The following is a 20,083-nucleotide window of genomic DNA, read 5'->3' on the forward strand; positions in this document are numbered from 1 at the left end:
TATCATGATGTTACAAAATAACCACATATTAGTCACATGATACCACAAACATGATCACATATTATTCACATTATGTCACATGTTTGCCTGTGAACATCCTTTTTAGACATTTCCTATTTAGTAGTCATTTTTGAATGCATATAAAACTAGATTAGTGCATTTTTAGACAAAGTGGTGCAGCACTAATGGCACACGCTAATTATCATGAATATTCTATGACGAAGCATTTCTTATCGTCCTATCATTGAAAATCACATTAATAGATATTCTGATTTGTTCCTTTGAAAAAACTGAAATGTCATTTCTCACTGAGCAAGTTCTCACAAACAATGCTGGGTAGGACAAAAGAGGGAGGAGTGTTCTCTGGAGACACAGATCATCCCAGAGTGAAGCTTATCTTCTGAGTCTCCCAAACTCAACACATTCACACCATGAAGCTGGCTGTCCTGCTCTGTGTATCTGTTCTTCTTTGCTGGTCTGGTGAGTGATCATCTCTTTGATAGAGACTTAGGCCACAGTATAGTGACAATTGACATAACATTGGTAACATTTGTAGTGTTTCAGCTTACCTTACTCTTGCAGGCTGCACTTAATGTAGGTCATAGCAGAGATATCATTATGAACCAATCTCCAGTTTTTTTGTCTTATTGTCCAAACTGTGTTGGGATACGTTGTGGATTATGCTTCTTTAAATCTATAAGAAACAGGACATGGTGTTAGCATTAAGACAAGTTTGCCATGTAACACCTTTGGCATGACAGGCATTTGATATTTGATCTATACACACGTCTTTTTAGAGCAAATCCAGATGAACGTTTAGGTGGCCATTGTTTCTCTCATGAGAAAAACTTCTTAGTTCTTCTAAAAAAAACATCCTATTATTACCATTTATCATCTACTCTATAAATACATTCCATGCTCACCAAGTACTCGCAAACATGTGTAATTAGTTACTTAAAATGTTAATGTAGGTTTGAAGCACTAAATCCACAGAGAATGTATACACAAAGAAAAGGTCTCACAAACATTGGCCCACGTTCACAAACCTTTTTAGAGTACGAGTACTGATTTAAAAAGTTATTGAGGCAGATCCTAAATCCACACTGCTTATCTGAGAAGCTTTTTGAATACAGATCATCGTTTCTGAGAACATTTAACTGCATATAAACTTTCAACTTTAAACAGTTGGGTTAGTAAATAAAATGCAGATTCATTACATCAAGTCATCTCACAGACTTTGTTGGGTCTAGCAAAGCCAACATAAAGGAAAGAAACATAAAATACCTGCTCATCCACATACCTTTAGGGACTAATCCACATTCCTTTAGAGACTAATCTGAGCACGAAGGTTGCGTTTGACAGTTTGAATTTTAAAGGGAAAAGGTCAGATCATTTCCTTGTTTGTTTCTCTTAACTTGCATTTCCTCTTTATAGCTTTCACAGCAGCCGATGATCCTTATGAGGTAATGAAAATGATCAACTGCATTAATTAAACTATGGAAAATTGTTTATATTTAATCATTTTGATTGATACTTGTGTGAATGTAAACAAAGTACATTTCATTTTCTTATAGCCTAACTGTGCTCGGTATGCAAACTCAATATGCACCCGCGAATTTGAGCCAGTGTGTGGTGACAATGGCCAAACATACCCAACTGAGTGTGTGCTCTGTCAGGAAAACACGTAAGTTACCACGAAACTAGAAAAACATGCTCAGTGAGTGAATGAATGGATGCCTTTAATATTTCAAAACTTAATGTCTAGGACATGAAATCAGTACACCAAGACAGGGGATGTGAAAACATCACAAGGAGCATGGAATTTTAAATATCTTGTTTCCATTTCTATTCATTTGCTCATTTATAACAGAACATTTAAATTTGAAACTTGTTCTGTATTTTTCTTCCATCAGCATCGACCAGCAGATCAAGGTGGCATATAAGGGAGAATGTGGCCATGTGTGAGCCTATCACTCATCGGAGCTGCATCATATAAAATGGCTGTGCTACAGTGTCAAAAATCTTTATCTATACTCATGGAAGCTATTGCCATCAAGTCTTTTGACAATAAGATTTAATGAAATTTGTGATTTCAAGTTAAATCAAATTAAAGCCAAGCATATTATTTCCCTTGTTTTTTTTTGTCCTGTTGTACAAATCAAAAGAAATTCAGAAACTTTGAGAGTTAATATATAATGTATGTAGCATGAGCCTGCATGTAGAATAAAGATGTTTTGGGCTGTGAAGGTTTGTCAGAGTTTAAAAGTTTCATGTTCTTGAGCTCACCGCAAAGGCTGCATCAGAGCAGAATCAGTTTTTCAAATGAATTATGCTCTTTTTTTACTGTTCAGCAGTTTTGTCTCCTGCACATTCAATTTTCTGCTTTTAGAGTGCACAACTATGGAGCTAGTTATCTGGCTGTGAGTACTACAGAGCCCTGTTGGTGACTGTATAAAAAAGTGGAAGGGGGAAGGAGGAGGAACAGGTGGAGGTTTAGCTGTATGTTTGTAATCAAGCACCAACGTTTGACCAATTCAATGCAACACTATTGTCTGTGATTTTGTTACTTGAATAAGAGCACAACCACACAATATGTGACCAATATTTCTCCATTATTATGACTAGTATTGTGCTGAAATCAATGTGGTAATAATTTTCTGCCAGTTTTGTATCAGCATCAGTCTGATATCATTTGGCCCTTTGATCAAAAAGTGTAAGGACCTCTGGTTTACTGGATTAAATGCCATAACAGCTTCATAACAATGCTGGATATAGTTCTAAAGTAGCTGACAAATGCAAACGCAACCTGTCTAAATGAATGAATAAAATTCACCAAGAACTTTATTAGAACTGCATTTGGTCTCAAGTTAGTGTTCAGTGTTTCTGTTGCATTCTTCTGAAGGCATTAATAGAAAAGGCTTCTGCAGTTGAATTCATGACTCACAGCTTCAATTACAATTGGACTCTTTAAAGCTTTTAACTAGCCTATAAAATTGTTTTGGTTAAACATGTAATGTCTGCCTCATTACAGTAGACATACTTTGAAATAGGACTAAAGTTATTGCAGTGAAATCTACCAAGATGTTGTGGACGAAACCAGTCCTGCGTGTTCGTTGATGCAAAAAAAATGAGACAAGTATATCAGACTGAAGTGAAACAAGCAAACTTTTATTACAGAATTCTGGAGAGGTTACAAACAGAGAACATGCATCATGTATCTCCCAAGTAAGCTCTGACCTCCCAATGTGTTCTGACTCCTTTTATACCCTGAAGCTGAATATGTATGTGCGTATAAGCTAAACCTAAATGTGTACATGTTTCTGTTTAGTGGGTGCAATGGACATATAGTTTACCATATATGGATGTGAAAACGTATATACTTTTTATATACGTTTTATATAATTGTTTTTGGTTGCTGTTGTTTTTGATATTTATTCATGAATCTGTAGTAAGTAACAGTAACATCTAAAAAGATGTTGCCCTGTAAATGAAAATTATGTGAAGACATATGACTGCTGGCATAAACACAGAGCAAAAGTAACACACGCTAGGTGCCACATTAACCCTGCCATAATTCACAGACAGACCTGTCGCACCCCTGGTAAAATCCTTCTAGATCCTAAAATGAGGCACTTTTGTTTTGGGCTACAGCTCTGCAGCCTAGTTAGAATGGCTTGCACAGTTCTGATCGTCTAATTCAAAATTGTATTCCAGGGCCTCTGATAGTACCTGGTGAAGTAATGATGAAGTCTTCCAATTATGGTAAGCTTTATGACATGTGCACCTGGCACCCTTGAAAATGCATTCAGAAAATAATGATAGTACCAAAGAGGTCTGAAGTAGGAAAAAGGATAATTGCTTCCTCCAGTGAATTATTTTTCTCCAGGCAAGGTTGATTGGGTGCACTCAGTGAAGCTCTGCTCAGCGTTAAAGAGGTTTGCACATCAGTAGCCACTCGGTTCCTAATACTAGCTTTTGGAAAAAGCTTCATATGCTTCTGATGAACTGTACATGGATTGGTGGCACTGTCGGGTAAGTATTATAAAGCTTGGAGAAGATGCAGGGAACTTGCTACAGCTAAATTAAACGAATATTATTCATGTATTCCATTTATAATGTTTGTGTGGGTTTAAGTATCAAAAGTTGTAAGACATTTTACATAACTGTTTTAGAACCTCTCTTTATCTGTGTTTTTTTACTGTGCCTTTAAATAACCTTTTTCTAATTGGTCTTCTTTATTTCATTGAAAATAGTAACACCAAGTGTTTGGAGGGTAGTGTACACAAAGCTCAGTGAACTTATTACAGAGTGCAAGTATTGAATGTCTATTCAGACATACAGAGCCGGCCCTGACCAATGTGGTGCCCTAGGCGAGATTTTGGTTGGTGCCCCCTGCATCATCAATCATCGGGTTTATACACTCACACAGACACTGCAAAGCTTTATGTTTTTGAGTTTTTTTTTTTATTTTAGAACAAAAACAACAGTAAAACAGCAAAATCAGTATTAAAGAAACAAAAAGTAAATGAATTATAAATATAACCATATAACAATAAATGACTATAATAAACTATTTTACATAAAGTAGTGCAGAGAACAGCTTTCTGTTTATTGTAGAGAGTCTCTAATCAACGAGGATTAAGACCTGTTTATTTAGTGAAAATGGGGGGGGGTCTTTTCAAATTTCTTTAATGAGTTTAGGGAAGGGGGTAACTGACGCTACCACTTGCTAGCTAGTAACTATTTTTCTGAAGGGAACTTTTACTGTACAACATACAACAATTATTAATTTGACTAATATTATTAAACAATGACATTATGATTATGTGGACTTCATATTAATCCACAGTGTTACTAAAATTGTTTGAGGGAGGAAACTTAACAATCTGATGCTGGATCATTAGTTTTGCCACTCAAAATTATCCCAAAGGTATTGAATGGAGCTCTAGTGCTAAGCCTTCCCAAAAGTGTTGAGGCGGTTACTTCAGCAAAGGAGGACTTGAGACCATTGATTTCAGAAGAAACATGAGCAATAAACTTTTGGAAATATAGGAGCAATATTTGTCTGTTGTAGATACCAGTAGTGTAAAAATGTACCAGGCGCATAGCCACAATTTTTTGAATGGGGTGGCCAGGTAAGACCCAGAAATTTTATTTGGTTGACACACTGCTAAGGAAAATATTAATAAAATAGTCTAACTGTATTAAAATGACATATAAATTGATATTTTGGTATTTCTATATACATGACTAAATCTGTCCATCAGTTCAACATGAATAAAATACTACATCAGTGCAACTATCAGGGCGGCACGGTGGCGTGGTGGGTAGCGCTGTCGCCTCACAGCGAGGAGGGCCTGGGTTCGATTCCCCAGCCGGGAGGTCAAGGTCCTCTCTGTGTGGAGTTTGCATGTTCTCCCCGTGCCTGCGTGGGTCAGGCCAATTGGACATGCTAAATTGCCCCAGGTGTGAGTGACTGTCTGTGTCTGTCTGTCTGCCCTGTGATGGACTCGTAACCTGTCCCTGACGGAGAAGCGGCTTAGAAAATGGATATGTACATGACTAAATCTGTCCATAAGTTCAACATGAATAAAATACTACATCAGTGCAACTATTGCTGAAGACAAACTGACAGACAAAACTGTGTTGATGTAACTTATTTTAGGAATTCATGAGGAAATTATATATTTGAATCAAGCAAATTAAGTGCATCACTGTTTTCAGTACAGAACTTAAGAAATTAAGAAAAACATTTAATTAAGACAGGCCAAAGAAGACAGGTTATTCATGAATATAATGAGTGCCAGATTGCAGTGTATAAGGCAACTAACAACAGTAACTTTATTAAACTGTAAAAAGAAATGATCATGATAACTGATTATTGCTGAGTAATTGATCATAGTTAATGAACCTTACCATTGAATATCCTACTTTATAATGTAGCTCACAGAGCAGCACTGCTGAAGGGACCCAGTGCACATTCAATAACCTGTTTTCTAATTAAGGTGTAGAGACGCTAATAATTGATTGGTAACTACCCTGATGGCAGATTTTCACCATAAATTATAACAAATGTTTTATTCATGACTGCTGACTGATGATGGCTGACTGTCTCATTTTCCATAACTGGTGCTAATACTTTATCTTATGTGGCGCTGGCAACTGTTGGCATCAAATACAAAGAGATACTTACAAGGTGGGCTCTAACAGCAAGCTTTTAGCACATATGTTTGAAACTAGCATGCATCTTATATATCTAAAGATATTATAATGAAAAATGATTTAAACCATATAAATACAAAAACATTTAATCCCCTTTAACCCATTAATGTCCATGGCTAAAATTTACAATTTCTTTGTCCATATATTTTTGAACACAAATCTGAGGATTTTTTTTTCAAATAAATCAAACCATACAGCTAAATGTATTGTGTAAGTGTTTATCTCTCGATTTATCACATTATTATATTCAATGGCTTGGTCACTTTTTAACAAAACAGTAGAAAATCTAATTTAAGAGTACACAGAATTATGAAAAATACACATCATTAAATAAAAATAATAAATTTAGCACTTTGGTCACATGGTACTACTGATTTTTAAAAACATCAACAACAACAACAGAAAAATCTAATTTCCTTGTGAATGAAAGTATGACAATTACACGTAAGCCCCCCCCCCCTGCATTTATCATTAACTACAGTATTTGTTTATCATGAAATTTTTAATTTATCATTAAATACAGTATTAATTACAGTATTCTGCTCATTTTTAACTAATTTGACTGTGAATAAAGTAGGAAATTTTCATACGATCTAAAAATTCACCACTTTAGACCAATCAGAACATGCTCTGTTGCATTTTTCCTTATCATACTAAATGTAGCTCCTAAACATGAAAGAGTTAAAATGAGAACCAACTAGATTTTACTGTCTTGCCTCAAAATCCCTTTTCAGGTACTTACATATGTCAATGTGTCACACAAAGTCTTCTAACTTCTGTCAGCTCTGTTGGGCTCAATAGTGATATCGCATCTGTAGCTTATTTCTGATTGGGTAATCATACAGCATTCCCCCAGTGTTCTCTACCCAGCCCTTAGGATACTGAACGATGAACATTTTAGGACAATGTAAATTACAAGCCAAAAACAAAACATGTAAATCCAAAAGCAAACGCAAGATGAATCCAAACATAAAAATACTTGAGCTTTGATTCTCAGCTGTGATTTAAAATGGGAAGAGCATGATTTAATGCACTCTGATGAATGACTGTTAGAATGGAGCATGAGAGACTATGGAGAATATGCTGATGCCAAAGAGGACAAGAAACATCTGCTGTCCCACTTACAGATAACTTCAGAGTTGCACCCAGAATTAACCAGCAGTTACTTTATATAAACTTTTTCTGGTGTCTGTGGTGGAAAGTGACAGGTAGGACAAATCTAAATACCAAAACACTATCATAAATAAGCAGCCAACTAGATGGACAGTAAACATATTTCTCTAAATGAAAGACTCTTAAGCAAGCAAGCAAAATTTATTTATATAACGCTTTTTACAACAGGTGTTGTCACAAAGCAGCTTTACAGAACAATCAGTGTTACAGAGAGAAGAGAAAAGAAAAGAAAATCCGGGTCCAAGCCCCCATGAGCAAGCCAGCGGCGACGGTGGCAAGGAAAAATTCCCTAAAAGAGGAAGAAACCTTGAGAGGAACCAAGACTCAGAAGGGGAACCCATAGTCCTAAGGTTGACACCGGATAGCAAACATTATTAGTATGAAGTATTATAGTAAAGTGGGAAAAGAAAAGATCTGAAGGGTGAGGACTACACTGGACTGTAAGGCAAGAAGCTCAGTGGTGGTCAAACCGGTCCAGAAGGCTGGTGAGCAGTGGCACCAATCAAGGCAGAAGAGGCAACAGCATCAGACGCACAGGATGGGCAGCTGATCAGCTCGGCAGAGAAAGGAAAGAAAAACACAGAGTCAGTTCTGTAAAGAGTGGCTGACCACAGATTACAGTATAACAGAGCAGTAACCATAAAAATAAATTAGTTATCATGATAAAAAATTGTGGTTGATCAATTTTGTCAGACTGATAGTTAACTCATCTTACTACCACTTAGCCCACTTCATAATGTGTCTGACAGAGCAGCACACATGTATTGGTTCCTGGTGGCGTTCATAGTCACTAATGGTGGTTTGTGTTTCCTAATGGGTTAATTTCACAGGATAAAGCAGGGGTGTCAAACCTGACCAAATCTGTGGGCCAGAGAACGTCTGTGTTTTTATTTGTTGTTAAATAACATTTTGCTATAACCTTCAATGACCATTGTTTATTCAACATATGTGCATTACAATAGGCTCTATATGGCTATATTACACTACAATACGCACATTGTGCTGTAGTGCATGCTGGGGATTGTAGTGCAGTGTGTTGCACCACGGGCTAATATTAGTAAAAAAGGATCAATCATTTCATGGGCCAGATTAGATCACACTACTGGCCTGATCTGGCCCCCGGGCTTTGTGTTTGACAAATGGATGTACAGGATTCTAGTGGTTTAACAGGTGTTCTGGGACTGATTCCATTTGATGGTTTCCTAATGGGATCTAACGTTTAAGGTGTTGGTTCTAATGGTCTTTTTCAGCAGGGAATTTAACTGAGTTTCGAAACAAAATGTCATACCAAATGGCATTCATTTTTAAACAGATTGTTCCAAGAATGTAGTTTTTTTTATTTTGCTAAATATTCTTCTATAAGACGGCAGGTGTGCTCCAGATCAGTAGCCACGTTTACATGCAGCCTGAAAATCCGTTAATAATCCGACTAATAGCTCAATCGGAATAGAATACGTCCATGTAGACGCCTCAATCGGAATAGACTAATCCGATTGAGGCCATTCGGAATACAATTTCTGTCCGATTAAACGAGGCGGGTGAACCTCTAAATAATCCGTTAAATAGAAGAATAATAGCCATGTAAACGCCTGAATCCGATTACACTCCAATCGGAACGTGTAAGTACGTTCTGCGCATGTGCGTCGGGTCAAAGTTTATAACGTTAAACATCTGAGTCTGACATCAGTTTAAAGCCGTTAAAAACACGAGTGCGCCAAACTGGAAACTCATCTCACGCTGACTGGACCTCACGTGATGTTCGCTGTCATGGTAACGTTTACTCTGAGTGCTACTTCACGCATGCGCGTCATGTTGCATCGGATTACTTGTACTCGGCATGTAAACGAAGATTTTCATCAGACAATTGAACAGAGTGAGCATAAACACCTCAGCCTTAATCTGTAATCCGATTGTTTTCTATCGGATTGGCAAAAATGTTTGCATGTAAACACAGCCATTGCAGTTTGAACAGTTTCTCCGCACACGTCTGTTTGTTTAACAGAAAGCTGCTTAAATTTCAGTTTAAGGTTAGGAAGTGCTGCCGCCCTGCGGTTAATCACAGCAGTGCACCTTAACGTTAATACGTCATACTGTGCGCCACCAGCAGAAAAGTCGAACCACACGTGTTCCAAAATGTCGCTGTGCTGTGTTTTGGTCTTGTGTTGATTCGTGTTTAGATTTCACGCATCTTGCCAAAAACAGTGTAGAGAATTTCCCTCGATCATTCGAGGGCGACTGGCTAGGAGGTCAACAAAGCATTACGCCTGTTTACACGGCAAAAAATGGCACAACGAAAGAAGAAACTGACGAAAAAGAAGAAGAACCCGGCGCACAGGGAGCCCGACGCTGACTCAGATGGAGGAGATTTCGAATTGGCAGCCGAAATTAAAGACGACAGTGTGGTGAGTCGTTGAATGTACTTCTACTTTAGAGAATTGTTTCCACTGTGCTCGGGTTTGTGACCGTTACTTGAAGAGCAGCTAACCTAGTTAGCCAAAATGCTAATGTCGCTCCAGTACGATTACAAATGAGCTTTTTTTTTTTACAATTCTCTCTGAAGCATGACCATTTAAAGTACTTGAAGACTTTGTAGCTCGCAAATAAAACCCTGTTTTCGTTGTATGGCAATTATTCCCTTTGTGCTTCATTCCTAACCAGATGAACTGTGTTTTCATTTTGCGATTATAAAGTTCAGGATTGCGCGAAAAGCGTGTTTTTACCCATCGTCTAGTGGTCGTACTGAACGAAGTGTTATCGTCAGTGTTTTAGCATAAAGGGAAATCCCTAGTTACATTTAAGACTAATTATGAACTTGTCATAAAATGAAGGAAAAACTACCACGTTAACAATATGTGCGCCACACTAAAGCAAAGCACTGCCCTGTCAGGTCTCTTGCTTGTTTCAGCATTTTATATGTACTTATTTGTACATAGTGCCTGTACTTGATGTCTTTGCTGCTAAGGAGTGTTACTCTTATCAGTATGCACTGATAATAAACCATATACTGCAGTCATTGATGATGACCAACGGCTGGTTTATTTTTCCTCACAACCTTACCCGCACTTGACTGTCTAATCTCCACTGTCCAGTGCCATCAAGCTTATTGTACAGTATTACATATTAAAGTTTAACTGGTTTACAAACCAGTTATTATTCATTCGCTGTAAATTTTAAGAGTGTAGTGTGAATATGAGCAGGAACATATAAAAATAAATTATAGCTTGAAAATTTACAGGAATTACGTCAGTAAATAGATGAAAGTACACCATAAGCAGCTCTTAAAAAAAATCAAAGTAACTAGCTCTCAAAATCAAGCACATAAAGTTGAAGTCAGGCTATGAAGTGTGGTGAGCTCTTGTATATTTCGCTCGCGTAAAAGCCTTTTGAATGTTTCATTCATTCAATCATTATTATTCATTATTTTTTGCGGGTCTTTTGCTTGTGATATGACAGATCTGATTTTTATAGAGCTATGTGGACACACACATCTGATTTTTTTTTTTTATCAGATCTGAGCCTCTTTCATTTCTGACCCTAGATCTGATACATATCTGATTTGTAGCCACGTGACTTTAAGAAGGACTGTCAGAATGGAATTGCATGCATTAGCATTCAGTGTTAATGTGGAAACCTGAAGTTAGTGCCTGTAAATGGTGCAAAAGCAATACATTTAATGTTTTTACTCTTGGTCTCACTCAAGTCGTATTCTGCTGATTAGTCTGTTTGATTTTCATAACACAAGGTTCTTCATTGAATCTGGAGGATAGAACTGGCAGCTGCAGGCTACTGCTGAGATGCTAGTATTGGGCTTGATGCACGTTTGTTTTTCCATAGAAGTGTCTTGTTTTCATAGCAGTGGTGAACGTACCCGTTTTGTAGTCTTTTCTTTTTTTATATACACTGCTCAAAAAAATAAAGCAAACACTTACAACACAGTATAACTCCAAGTAAATCAAACTTCTGTGAAATCAAACTGTCCACTTAGGAAGCAACACTGATTGACAATCAATTTCACAGCTGTTGTGCAAATGGAATAGACAACAGGTGGAACTTATTGGCAATTAGCAAGACACACTCAATAAAGGAGTGGTTCTGCAGGTGGGGACCACAGACCACTTCTCAGTACCTTTCTGCTTTCTGGCTGATGTTTTGGTCACTTTTGAATGTTGGTGGTGCTTTCACACTCGTGGTAGCATGAGACGGACTCTACAACCCACACAAGTGGCTCAGGTAGTGCAGCTCATCCAGGATGGCACATCAATGCGAGCTGGGGCAAGAAGGTTTGCTGTGTCTGTCAGCGTAGTGTCCAGAGGATGGAGGCGCTACCAGGAGACAGGCCAGTACACCAGGAGACGTGGAGGAGGCCGTAGGAGGGCAACAACCCAGCAGCAGGACCGCTACCTCCGCCCTTGTGCAAGGAGGAACAGGAGGAGCACTGCCAGAACCCTGCAAAATGACCTCCAGCAGGCCACAAATGTGCATGTGTCTGTACAAACGGTTACAAACCGACTCCATGAGGATGGTATGAGGGCCCGATGTCCACAGATGAGGGTTGTGCTCACAGCCCAACACCGTGCAGGACGCTTGGCATTTGCCAGAGAACACCAGGATTGGCAAATTCGCCACTGGCGCCCTGTGCTCTTCACAGATGAAAGCAGGTTCATGCTGAGCACGTGACAGACGTGACAGAGTCTGGAGACGCCGTGGAGAGCGATCTGCTGCCTGCAACATCCTTCAGCATGACCGGTTTGGCAGTGGGTCAGTAATGGTGTGGCCCTCCATGTGCTCGCCAGAGGTAGCCTGACTGTCATTAGGTACCGAGATGAGATCCTCAGACCCCTTGTGAGACCATATGCTGGTGCGGTTGGCCCTGGGTTCCTCCTATATCAGGACAATGCTAGACCTCGTGTGGCTGGAGTGTGTCAGCAGTTCCTGCAAGATGAAGGCATTGAAGCTATGGACTGGCCCGCCTGTTCCCCAGACCTGAATCCGATTGAGCACATCTGGGACATCATGTCTCGCTCCATCCACCAACGCTACGTTGCACCACAGACTGTCCAGGAGTTGGCGGATGCTTTAGTCCAGGTCTGGGAGGAGATCCCTCAGGAGACCATCCGCCACCTCATCAGGAGCGTGCCAAGGCGTTGTAGGGAGGTCATACAGGCACGTGGAGGCCACACACAATACTGAGCCTCATTTTGACTTGTTTTAAGGACATTACATCAAAGTTGGATCAGCCTGTAGTGTGTTTTTCCACTTTAATTTTGTGTGTGACTCCAAATCCAGGCCTCCATTGGTTAATAAATTTGATTTTCCATTGATGATTTTTGTGTGATTTTGTTGTCAGCACATTCAACTTTGTACAGAACAAAGTACTCAATGAGAATATTTCATTCATTTAGATTTAGGAGGTGTTGTTTGAGTGTTCCCTTTATTTTTTTTGAGCTTCTTCTTCTTCTTCTTCTTCTTCTTCTTCTTCTTCTTCTTCTTCTTCTTGAATATTTGCTTTTTATTGGCAAAAAAGCAATCTGACGCACCAATTCTGATGATCGGCAAACTGACAATTATCAGATCATGTTACTAACTGGGTGGGTAATCAGTCGACACCCAAGTCTGCTTGTGTGTTGTTGTTTTATGTTAAACGTAATGCTCCAATGTCGCAAAGTAACTGTATTTCATTCCTCACTCAACACATGCTGTGGTGAAAAGGAAGGACAGCGCTAACTTTGACTCATCTGCTCCTCCATAGGTTGTTACAAAGCTGCCCCGCTTTCCTGCCCCATCTGATTGCCTGTCAGATGTGGAGCCAGACACCAGAGAGATGGTTAGAGCTCAGAACAAGAAGAAGAAAAAGTCTGGTGGCTTTCAGTCTATGGGTAAGGCATTTTCTGCCACATTAAAGGATATTTAAACCAACCTGTTCACTAATCTAACTCCTCTTTCTTCTGTCTAGGTCTGAGTTATCCTGTCTTTAAAGGAGTAATGAAGAAGGGCTACAAGGTTCCCACACCAATCCAAAGAAAAGTATGTCTTTTGTTCCTTTTCAGTCCGTCATTCTTGCATGCTGATTGCATTGGGACTCTAATGACTTGGGTGCTCTTTGTCTTAGACTATTCCTGTAATCCTGGATGGAAAAGATATTGTCGCCATGGCAAGAACCGGAAGTGGAAAAACGGCTGCATTCTTGGTGCCCATGTTTGAGAGGCTGAAGGCCCCTCAGGCACAAACTGGTGCTAGAGCTCTGATCCTTACACCCACTCGAGAACTGGCACTGCAGACCATGAAATTCACCAAAGAGGTCAGTAGAGACAGTGATGTCATTTGATATATATTTTTTTATTATTGTGGAAAAAAATGTCACATTGTGCTTTTGTGGGCGTTTCATGGGCATCATCAGCGCCTTTAGATTACTTAACAACTGCATGGATTGTAGTAAGACGGATTTATACTGATTCTAAAGGTACTTTAAACATCTACTGTATTTATAGTATTGGACTATGAATAGTATGTCCTTAGGAGTGTCCTGCTGGAAATTGGAATGGAAATATTAAAAAAGAAGCTGGCAAAAAAAAGCCAATGTCAAGTTTGTTATACACGTGTGTGTGTGTGTGTGTGTGTGTGTGTATGTATGTATGTATGTATCTCGTTTGTAGACCGCTAATTTAACTAAATAAATCTATCCGTAATCCGGGACTACCTATAGCGATTTTGCTTTAGATGAACGCACCACTAAACTTTTGCATGGGAAATTTGAACGAGCAGCTAACGAGCAGCACAGCAAAACTAGTACTAGCCATTGGAGTTGCATGTTTGTGGAATGCGTCTCACTGGTTTACTTAATGCTGCATAACGAACCAGGTATTTCTTTATTGCACTAATGAGTGCATTTCTAATGATAATTTAGTCTGTCATTTGGAACACAGCAGAAATAACGCAGCAGAAAATCTCATCTGTTTAGATTTCAGCTTCCATTTGTTATCACTACAGCAACAAATTGAATACATTGAAGACAAAACGCTCAGATATTTTGGTTAATATACTTAAATTTAAACTGTTTGTTCCCCCCAAAACCATGTTTTATTGCCTTTGCTGCATTGGTTATAGCCTTGTTACATTATAACAGACTGTCACTGTCCTGCAGAATGTTTGATATAGTAAAGGAAGAATCTATTGGTCTAGACTCTTGTGTGCGTAATCTGAAAATGGATCGTGTTTCATTCAGGGCAGATCTTATAGTGTGAGGATGATTAACAAGGATCAAAGACAAAAAATAGGTGAAAAATGTCATTGTGTGGGGTCTCTCACATTTTAAATATCAGTTAGATTTTTTTTAAATAATCCTGTAGGGTGGGCCAGGCATTAGTCGGTTGACATCTGATTTGAAGGCTGCAAATCAAATTCATGTGTTAAAGTTATTGTTTTTTGCTGTTTATTTGTCAGCAAAGAGACTTTATTAACTGTTTTTTTTTTTGTCCTAGTTGGGCAAGTTTACTGGGCTAAAGACTGCATTGATCCTTGGTGGAGACAGGTACTTTAATCAGTCTGTTTTTCTGTTGACTTGTGGGCCATGTGTATAAGAAGCATTGACGTCTGCTGCTTTCTTTCAGCATGGATGATCAGTTTGCTGCTCTACATGAGAATCCAGACATGTAAGTACATCACTGAGTCATTACTCTTGCAAATACTAATGAAGATTTGGACAGAACCCCTTTCACTGTCACTTTCACTGTTTCACCGCACAATATATAAGCATATATGCGTATAAGCATTTGTCTCAAAAACAGGCCTGATCAGGCTAGAAACACTGAATTTTTTTTTACCCCATTTGAATTATGGAGTTAAAATTTATAAAACGATTCTAATTAAATGATCAAGTCATATCCTTAGAATCATTAATAATAGCCTACCAAAGTTCTACTGCCCAGAATGAGAAAAATTCTAGTGGACTTGTTGCCTTGAAACAATAAATCTGGAGATGTGTTTTTTGTGTTTTTTTTTTTTTTTTTTTTTTTTTTATCACGCCAAAACAGACGATACCTGATCAGGACGTTCTGACTATCTTGCTGGTGTTCATTCAACAACTAATGCAGCTGCAGTTTAATGTTGTGTACCACATTTGTGATATTGTCAAAGGGCAAATTGTATAACTGAAATTCTGTCAAACTGTTTTGCTACTTGTTACTTACTAATTGTTCTCTGTATGTCTCCAGTATCATTGGTACGCCTGGTCGTCTGATGCACGTTGTCATGCAAATGAACCTGAAGCTGCAGAGCGTGGAGTATGTGGTGTTTGACGAGGCAGATAGGTAAGCACGTAAAGGCTTGTAGTTTCTTTCAGTGTTCTCAGTCTATGCTTTACCGGAGTGTTTTTTCCGGTTCAGATTAACACGTAAGTGTATCATTGATTCTGCTTTGACAGCTTCAGTTAATGTAAAACTAGGCTTTTTTTTGTCCATAAAGAGCTTTTACATGGTTATGGTCATATAGTCAAGTGCATCACTGTTGGAAGTGTTGTCAATATTAGCAGTTTTTGTGTATGTGATCTCAGTGTTAACTTTGTGTAATGTAGTATTGTGTTTAAGTCTAGGCTTGAAATTGGATTTCTAAATCAGGTCTTACCGTGGTGTTTAACAGGCTGTTTGAGATGGGCTTTGCTGAGCAGCTGCAGGAGATCATCAGACGGCTCCCTGAAACTCGACAGACCCTGCTGTTCTCTGCCACATTGCCCAAACTGCTTGTGGAGTTTGCTAGAGCTGGTAAATGGAATTGTTTTAAAAGCATTGTTAATGTGTGTGTGTGTGTGTGTGTGTGTGTGTGTGTGTGTGTGTGTGTGTGTGTGTGTGTGTGTGTGTGTATGTATGTATGTATGTATGTATGTGTATATATACACACACATACATACATATACATATTGTGTGTGTGTGTGTGTGTGTGTGTGTGTGAGAGAGAGATCACCTCCTTGTTTCTATATTCATTGTCCATTTTATTAGCTCCACTTACTACTTTCACTTTAGTTCTACAATTACTGTAGTCCAACTGTTTCTCTGCATACTGTGTTAACCCCCTTTTACCCTGTTCTTCAGTAGTCAGGACTCCCATGGACCCTCACAGAGCAGGTACTATTTGAGGCATGGATCATGCTCAGCACTACAGTAACACTAACATGGTGGTGGTGTGTTAGTGTGTGTTGTGCTGGTCTGAGTGGATCAGGCACAGCAGAGCTGCTGGACTTTTTAAACACCTCAATCAACCAAAAATATCCAGCCAACAGTGTCCTGTGACCACTGATGAAGTACTAGAGGATGACCAACAAAAACTGCAGCAGCAGATGAGCTATCGTCTCTGACTAGAAGTTTAAAAACTCCAGCAGCACTGCTGTGTCTGATCCACTCGTGCCAACACAATACACACTAACACGTCACCACCACGTTAGTGTTGAGAAGCGCTGCAGTGCTGAGTGAATGATCCACCACCCATATAGTACTAGCTCTGTTAGGGTCCATGGGGGTCCTGACCACCGAAGAAGATGGTAAAAGAGGGATATGCAGAGAAACAGATGGACTCTACAGTCTGGGATAGTAGAACTACAATGTGCTACATTTTTATATATATATATATATATATATATATATATATATATATATATATATATATATGTGTGTGTGTGTGTGTGTGTGTGTGTGTGTGTGTGTGTGTGTGTGTGTGTGTGCGTACACTGCTCAAAAAATAAAGGGAACACTTAAACAACACAATATAACTCCAAGTAAATCAAACTTCTGTGAAATCAAACTGTCCACTTAGGAAGCAACACTGATTGACAATCAATTTCACAGCTGTTGTGCAAATGGAATAGACAACAGGTGGAAATTATTGGCGAATAGCAAGACACACTCAATAAAGGAGTGGTTCTGCAGGTGGGGACCACAGACCACTTCTCAGTACCTTTCTGCTTTCTGGATGATGTTTTGGTTACTTTTGAATGTTGGTGGTGCTTTCACACTCGTGGTAGCATGAGAAGGACTCTACAACCCACACAAGTGGCTCAGGTAGTGCAGCTCATCCAGGATGGCACATCAATGCGAGCTGTGGCAAGAAGGTTTGCTGTGTCTGTCAGTGTAGTGTCCAGACCCTGGAGGCGGTACCAGGAGACAGGCCAGTACACCAGGAGACGAGGAGGCCGTAGGAGGGCAACAACCCAGCACCAGGACCGCTACCTCCGCATTTGTGCAAGGAGGAACAGGAGGAGCAGTGCCAGAGCCCTGCAAAATGACCTCCAGCAGGCCACAAATGTGCATGTGTCTGTACAAACGGTTAGAAACCGACTCCATGAGGATCGTATGAGGGCCCAACGTCCACAGATGGGGGTTGTGCTCACAGCCCCACGCCGTGCAGGACGCTTGGCATTTGCCAGAGAACACCAGGATTGGCAAATTCGCCACTGGAGCCCTGTGCTCTTCACAGATGAAAGCAGGTTCACACTGAGCAGATGTGACAGATGTGACAGATGTGGAGACGCCGTGGAGAACGATCTGCTGCCTGCAACATCCTTCAGCATGACCAATTTGGCAGTGGGTCAGTAATGGTGTGGGGTGGCATATCTTTGGAGGGCCGCACAGCCCTCCATGTGCTCGCCAGAGGTAGCCTGACTGCCATTAGTTACCGAGATGAGATCCTCAGACCCCTTGTGAGACCATATGCTGGTGCGGTTGGCCCTGGGTTCCTCCTAATGCAGGACAATGCTAGACCTCATGTGGCTGGAGTGTGTCAGCAGTTCCTGCAAGATGAAGGCATTGAAGCTATGGACTGGCCCGCCCGTTCCCCACACCTGAATCCGATTGAGCACATCTGGGACATCATGTCTCGCTCCATCCACCAACGCCACGTTGCACCACAGACTGTCCAGGAGTTGGCGGATGCTTTAGTCCAGGTCTGGGAGGAGATCCCTCAGGAGACCATCCGCCACCTCATCAGGAGCACGCCCAGGCGTTGTAGGGAGGTCATACAGGCACGTGGAGGCCACACACAATACTGAGCCTCATTTTGACTTGTTTTAAGGACATTACATCAAAGTTGGATCAGCCTGTAGTGTGTTTTTCCACTTTAATTTTGTGTGTGACTCCAAATCCAGGCCTCCATTGGTTAATAACAAAGTATTCAATGAGAATATTTAATTCGTTCAGATGTAGGATGTGTTATTTGAGTGTTCCCTTAATTTTTTTGAGCTGTGTGTGTGTGTGTGTGTGTGTGTGTGTGTGTGTGTGTGTGTGTGTGTGTATATATATATATATATATTTAGGATTGGTGTCTGTTCACTGTATGGGCAGCTACTTAAGGGTCAGGTAGCAGTTTTGGAAGGGAAAAAGTTTCTCAGTTTGACACGCTTCTGACAGCACTGTATAATGAACTCTGTTCTTGCTCCTATAGGACTAACTGATCCAGTGTTGATTCGTCTAGATGTAGATACCAAGCTCAGTGATCAGTTAAAGGTAAAGTGAATCAAACATCAAATTCAGCAAAGAGTACTTACAAATTATACCTAGAAAGTTAATTGCCGCTTCTGACACGGTGCCTTTTTTCCTCCCATAAGCTGGCATTCTTTAACTTGCGCCTGGACGACAAGCCAGCACTGCTGCTGCATCTCCTTCGTAATGTAGTTAAACCTCAGGAGCAGACAGTGGTATTTGTAGCTACCAAACACCATGTGGAGTACTTGAACCAGGTAAATGATCATGCAGTTTTTTTTTGTTGTTGTTTTGTAAAAAAAATGTAAAATGTCTGGTTCTGTTTGTTTAACAATTAAAAATGGATACTTAAGGTGGTTTTAACTCACTGGCTGTTGTAACAGTAACAGTTAAACATAAAGTAACAGTTAAAATGTAGAGAAAGTGGGAGGCCCAGCAACAGTGCTGGAGCTGGTAAACCGCCATAACTGTCACCATTAAATAACTGTACTTTAATCTTTGAGAGAGAGCAGGAATTCCAGAAGAAAGACCTATGTTTCAGATCTGGAAAAAATCCACAGGTGTTTCTGTCCATCCTTCCACTGTCAGAAGACCATTCAACGCTGAGGGTCTGAAAAGATCTGTAGCTGTCAAAACAGTTACTGAGTAAAGAAAATGGCAAAAAGCCCAAAAGCTTCCACTAAACACAAACTGGACATCTGAGATGTGGCGTAAGGTTTTATGGACTAATTAGTGTACATTTGTAATTAGGATTGAATCATGAGAGGTAAGACAGCACAAACAATGTCTAGGACTGAACTTTGGAGGTATTTACAAGAAAAATGAATAATTATCTCTGCAAATTTCTTTGAAAAAATTTAAGCAGGTCTCTTTTTTTTTTCCTGTTGGTAAAATGTGAATAACTTGCACTTAATGGCTGTTTTGACCAGAAATTAAATAAATTGTGGTTTCTGAATTTTGCACTGTGTTGTGTTTACCAAAAAGTGCTCGATGATCTTCATTACACAGTGATGTTGACCTCCACAATAACATTCCATCTGCACTGTCTGTTTTAGCTGCTGACTGCAGAAGGCATTGAGTGTGCCTACATCTATAGCGCCCTGGACCAGACAGCAAGAAAGATCAATATTGGTCGTTTCGTGCACCGTAAGGCAATGGTTCTTCTCGTGACTGATGTGGCAGCTCGTGGTATCGACATCCCTCTCTTGGACAACGTCATCAATTAC

At 39.8% G+C, this 20,083-nt stretch overlaps 2 protein-coding genes across 2 annotated transcripts in view; both read left to right on the top strand.

The window, feature by feature from the left end:
- Positions 1–344: 344 nt before the first annotated feature.
- Positions 345–2,246, top strand: LOC108429698 (trypsin inhibitor ClTI-1-like). The gene is made up of 4 exons (XM_017701642.2): positions 345–480; positions 1,435–1,463; positions 1,575–1,684; positions 1,914–2,246. The coding sequence occupies exons 1-4, from the start codon at positions 432–434 to the stop codon at positions 1,963–1,965; spliced, it is 240 nt and encodes a 79-aa protein (XP_017557131.1). The 5' UTR covers positions 345–431; the 3' UTR covers positions 1,966–2,246.
- Positions 2,247–9,677: 7,431 nt separating this feature from the next.
- Positions 9,678–20,083, top strand: part of ddx54 (DEAD (Asp-Glu-Ala-Asp) box polypeptide 54) — a 17,638-nt gene continuing 7,232 nt past the window's right edge. The window contains exons 1-11 of the mRNA XM_017701658.2: positions 9,678–9,797; positions 13,145–13,271; positions 13,349–13,419; positions 13,505–13,693; positions 14,874–14,923; positions 15,003–15,044; positions 15,606–15,701; positions 16,030–16,151; positions 18,820–18,881; positions 18,983–19,114; positions 19,913–20,083. The exon at positions 19,913–20,083 is cut by the window's right edge and continues 40 nt beyond it. Of these exons, the coding sequence (XP_017557147.1) occupies positions 9,678–9,797; positions 13,145–13,271; positions 13,349–13,419; positions 13,505–13,693; positions 14,874–14,923; positions 15,003–15,044; positions 15,606–15,701; positions 16,030–16,151; positions 18,820–18,881; positions 18,983–19,114; positions 19,913–20,083 (1,182 nt within the window). The remainder of the gene's footprint in view (positions 9,798–13,144; positions 13,272–13,348; positions 13,420–13,504; positions 13,694–14,873; positions 14,924–15,002; positions 15,045–15,605; positions 15,702–16,029; positions 16,152–18,819; positions 18,882–18,982; positions 19,115–19,912) is intronic.

This window comes from Pygocentrus nattereri, chromosome 23 (assembly GCF_015220715.1).
Source record: "Pygocentrus nattereri isolate fPygNat1 chromosome 23, fPygNat1.pri, whole genome shotgun sequence".
NCBI classification, from domain to species: domain Eukaryota; kingdom Metazoa; phylum Chordata; class Actinopteri; order Characiformes; family Serrasalmidae; genus Pygocentrus; species Pygocentrus nattereri.

What these genes read in the sequence shown, in the direction of transcription:
- LOC108429698 (XM_017701642.2), top strand. Translation starts at nt 432, where the DNA reads ATGAAGCTGGCTGTCCTGCTCTGTGTATCTGTTCTTCTTTGCTGGTCT. An exon ending in TGTTCTTCTTTGCTGGTCTG is followed by an intron (nt 481 to 1,434) that starts GTGAGTGATCAT and finishes TCCTCTTTATAG; the next exon opens with CTTTCACAGCAGCCGATGAT. An exon ending in CAGCCGATGATCCTTATGAG is followed by an intron (nt 1,464 to 1,574) that starts GTAATGAAAATG and finishes ATTTTCTTATAG; the next exon opens with CCTAACTGTGCTCGGTATGC.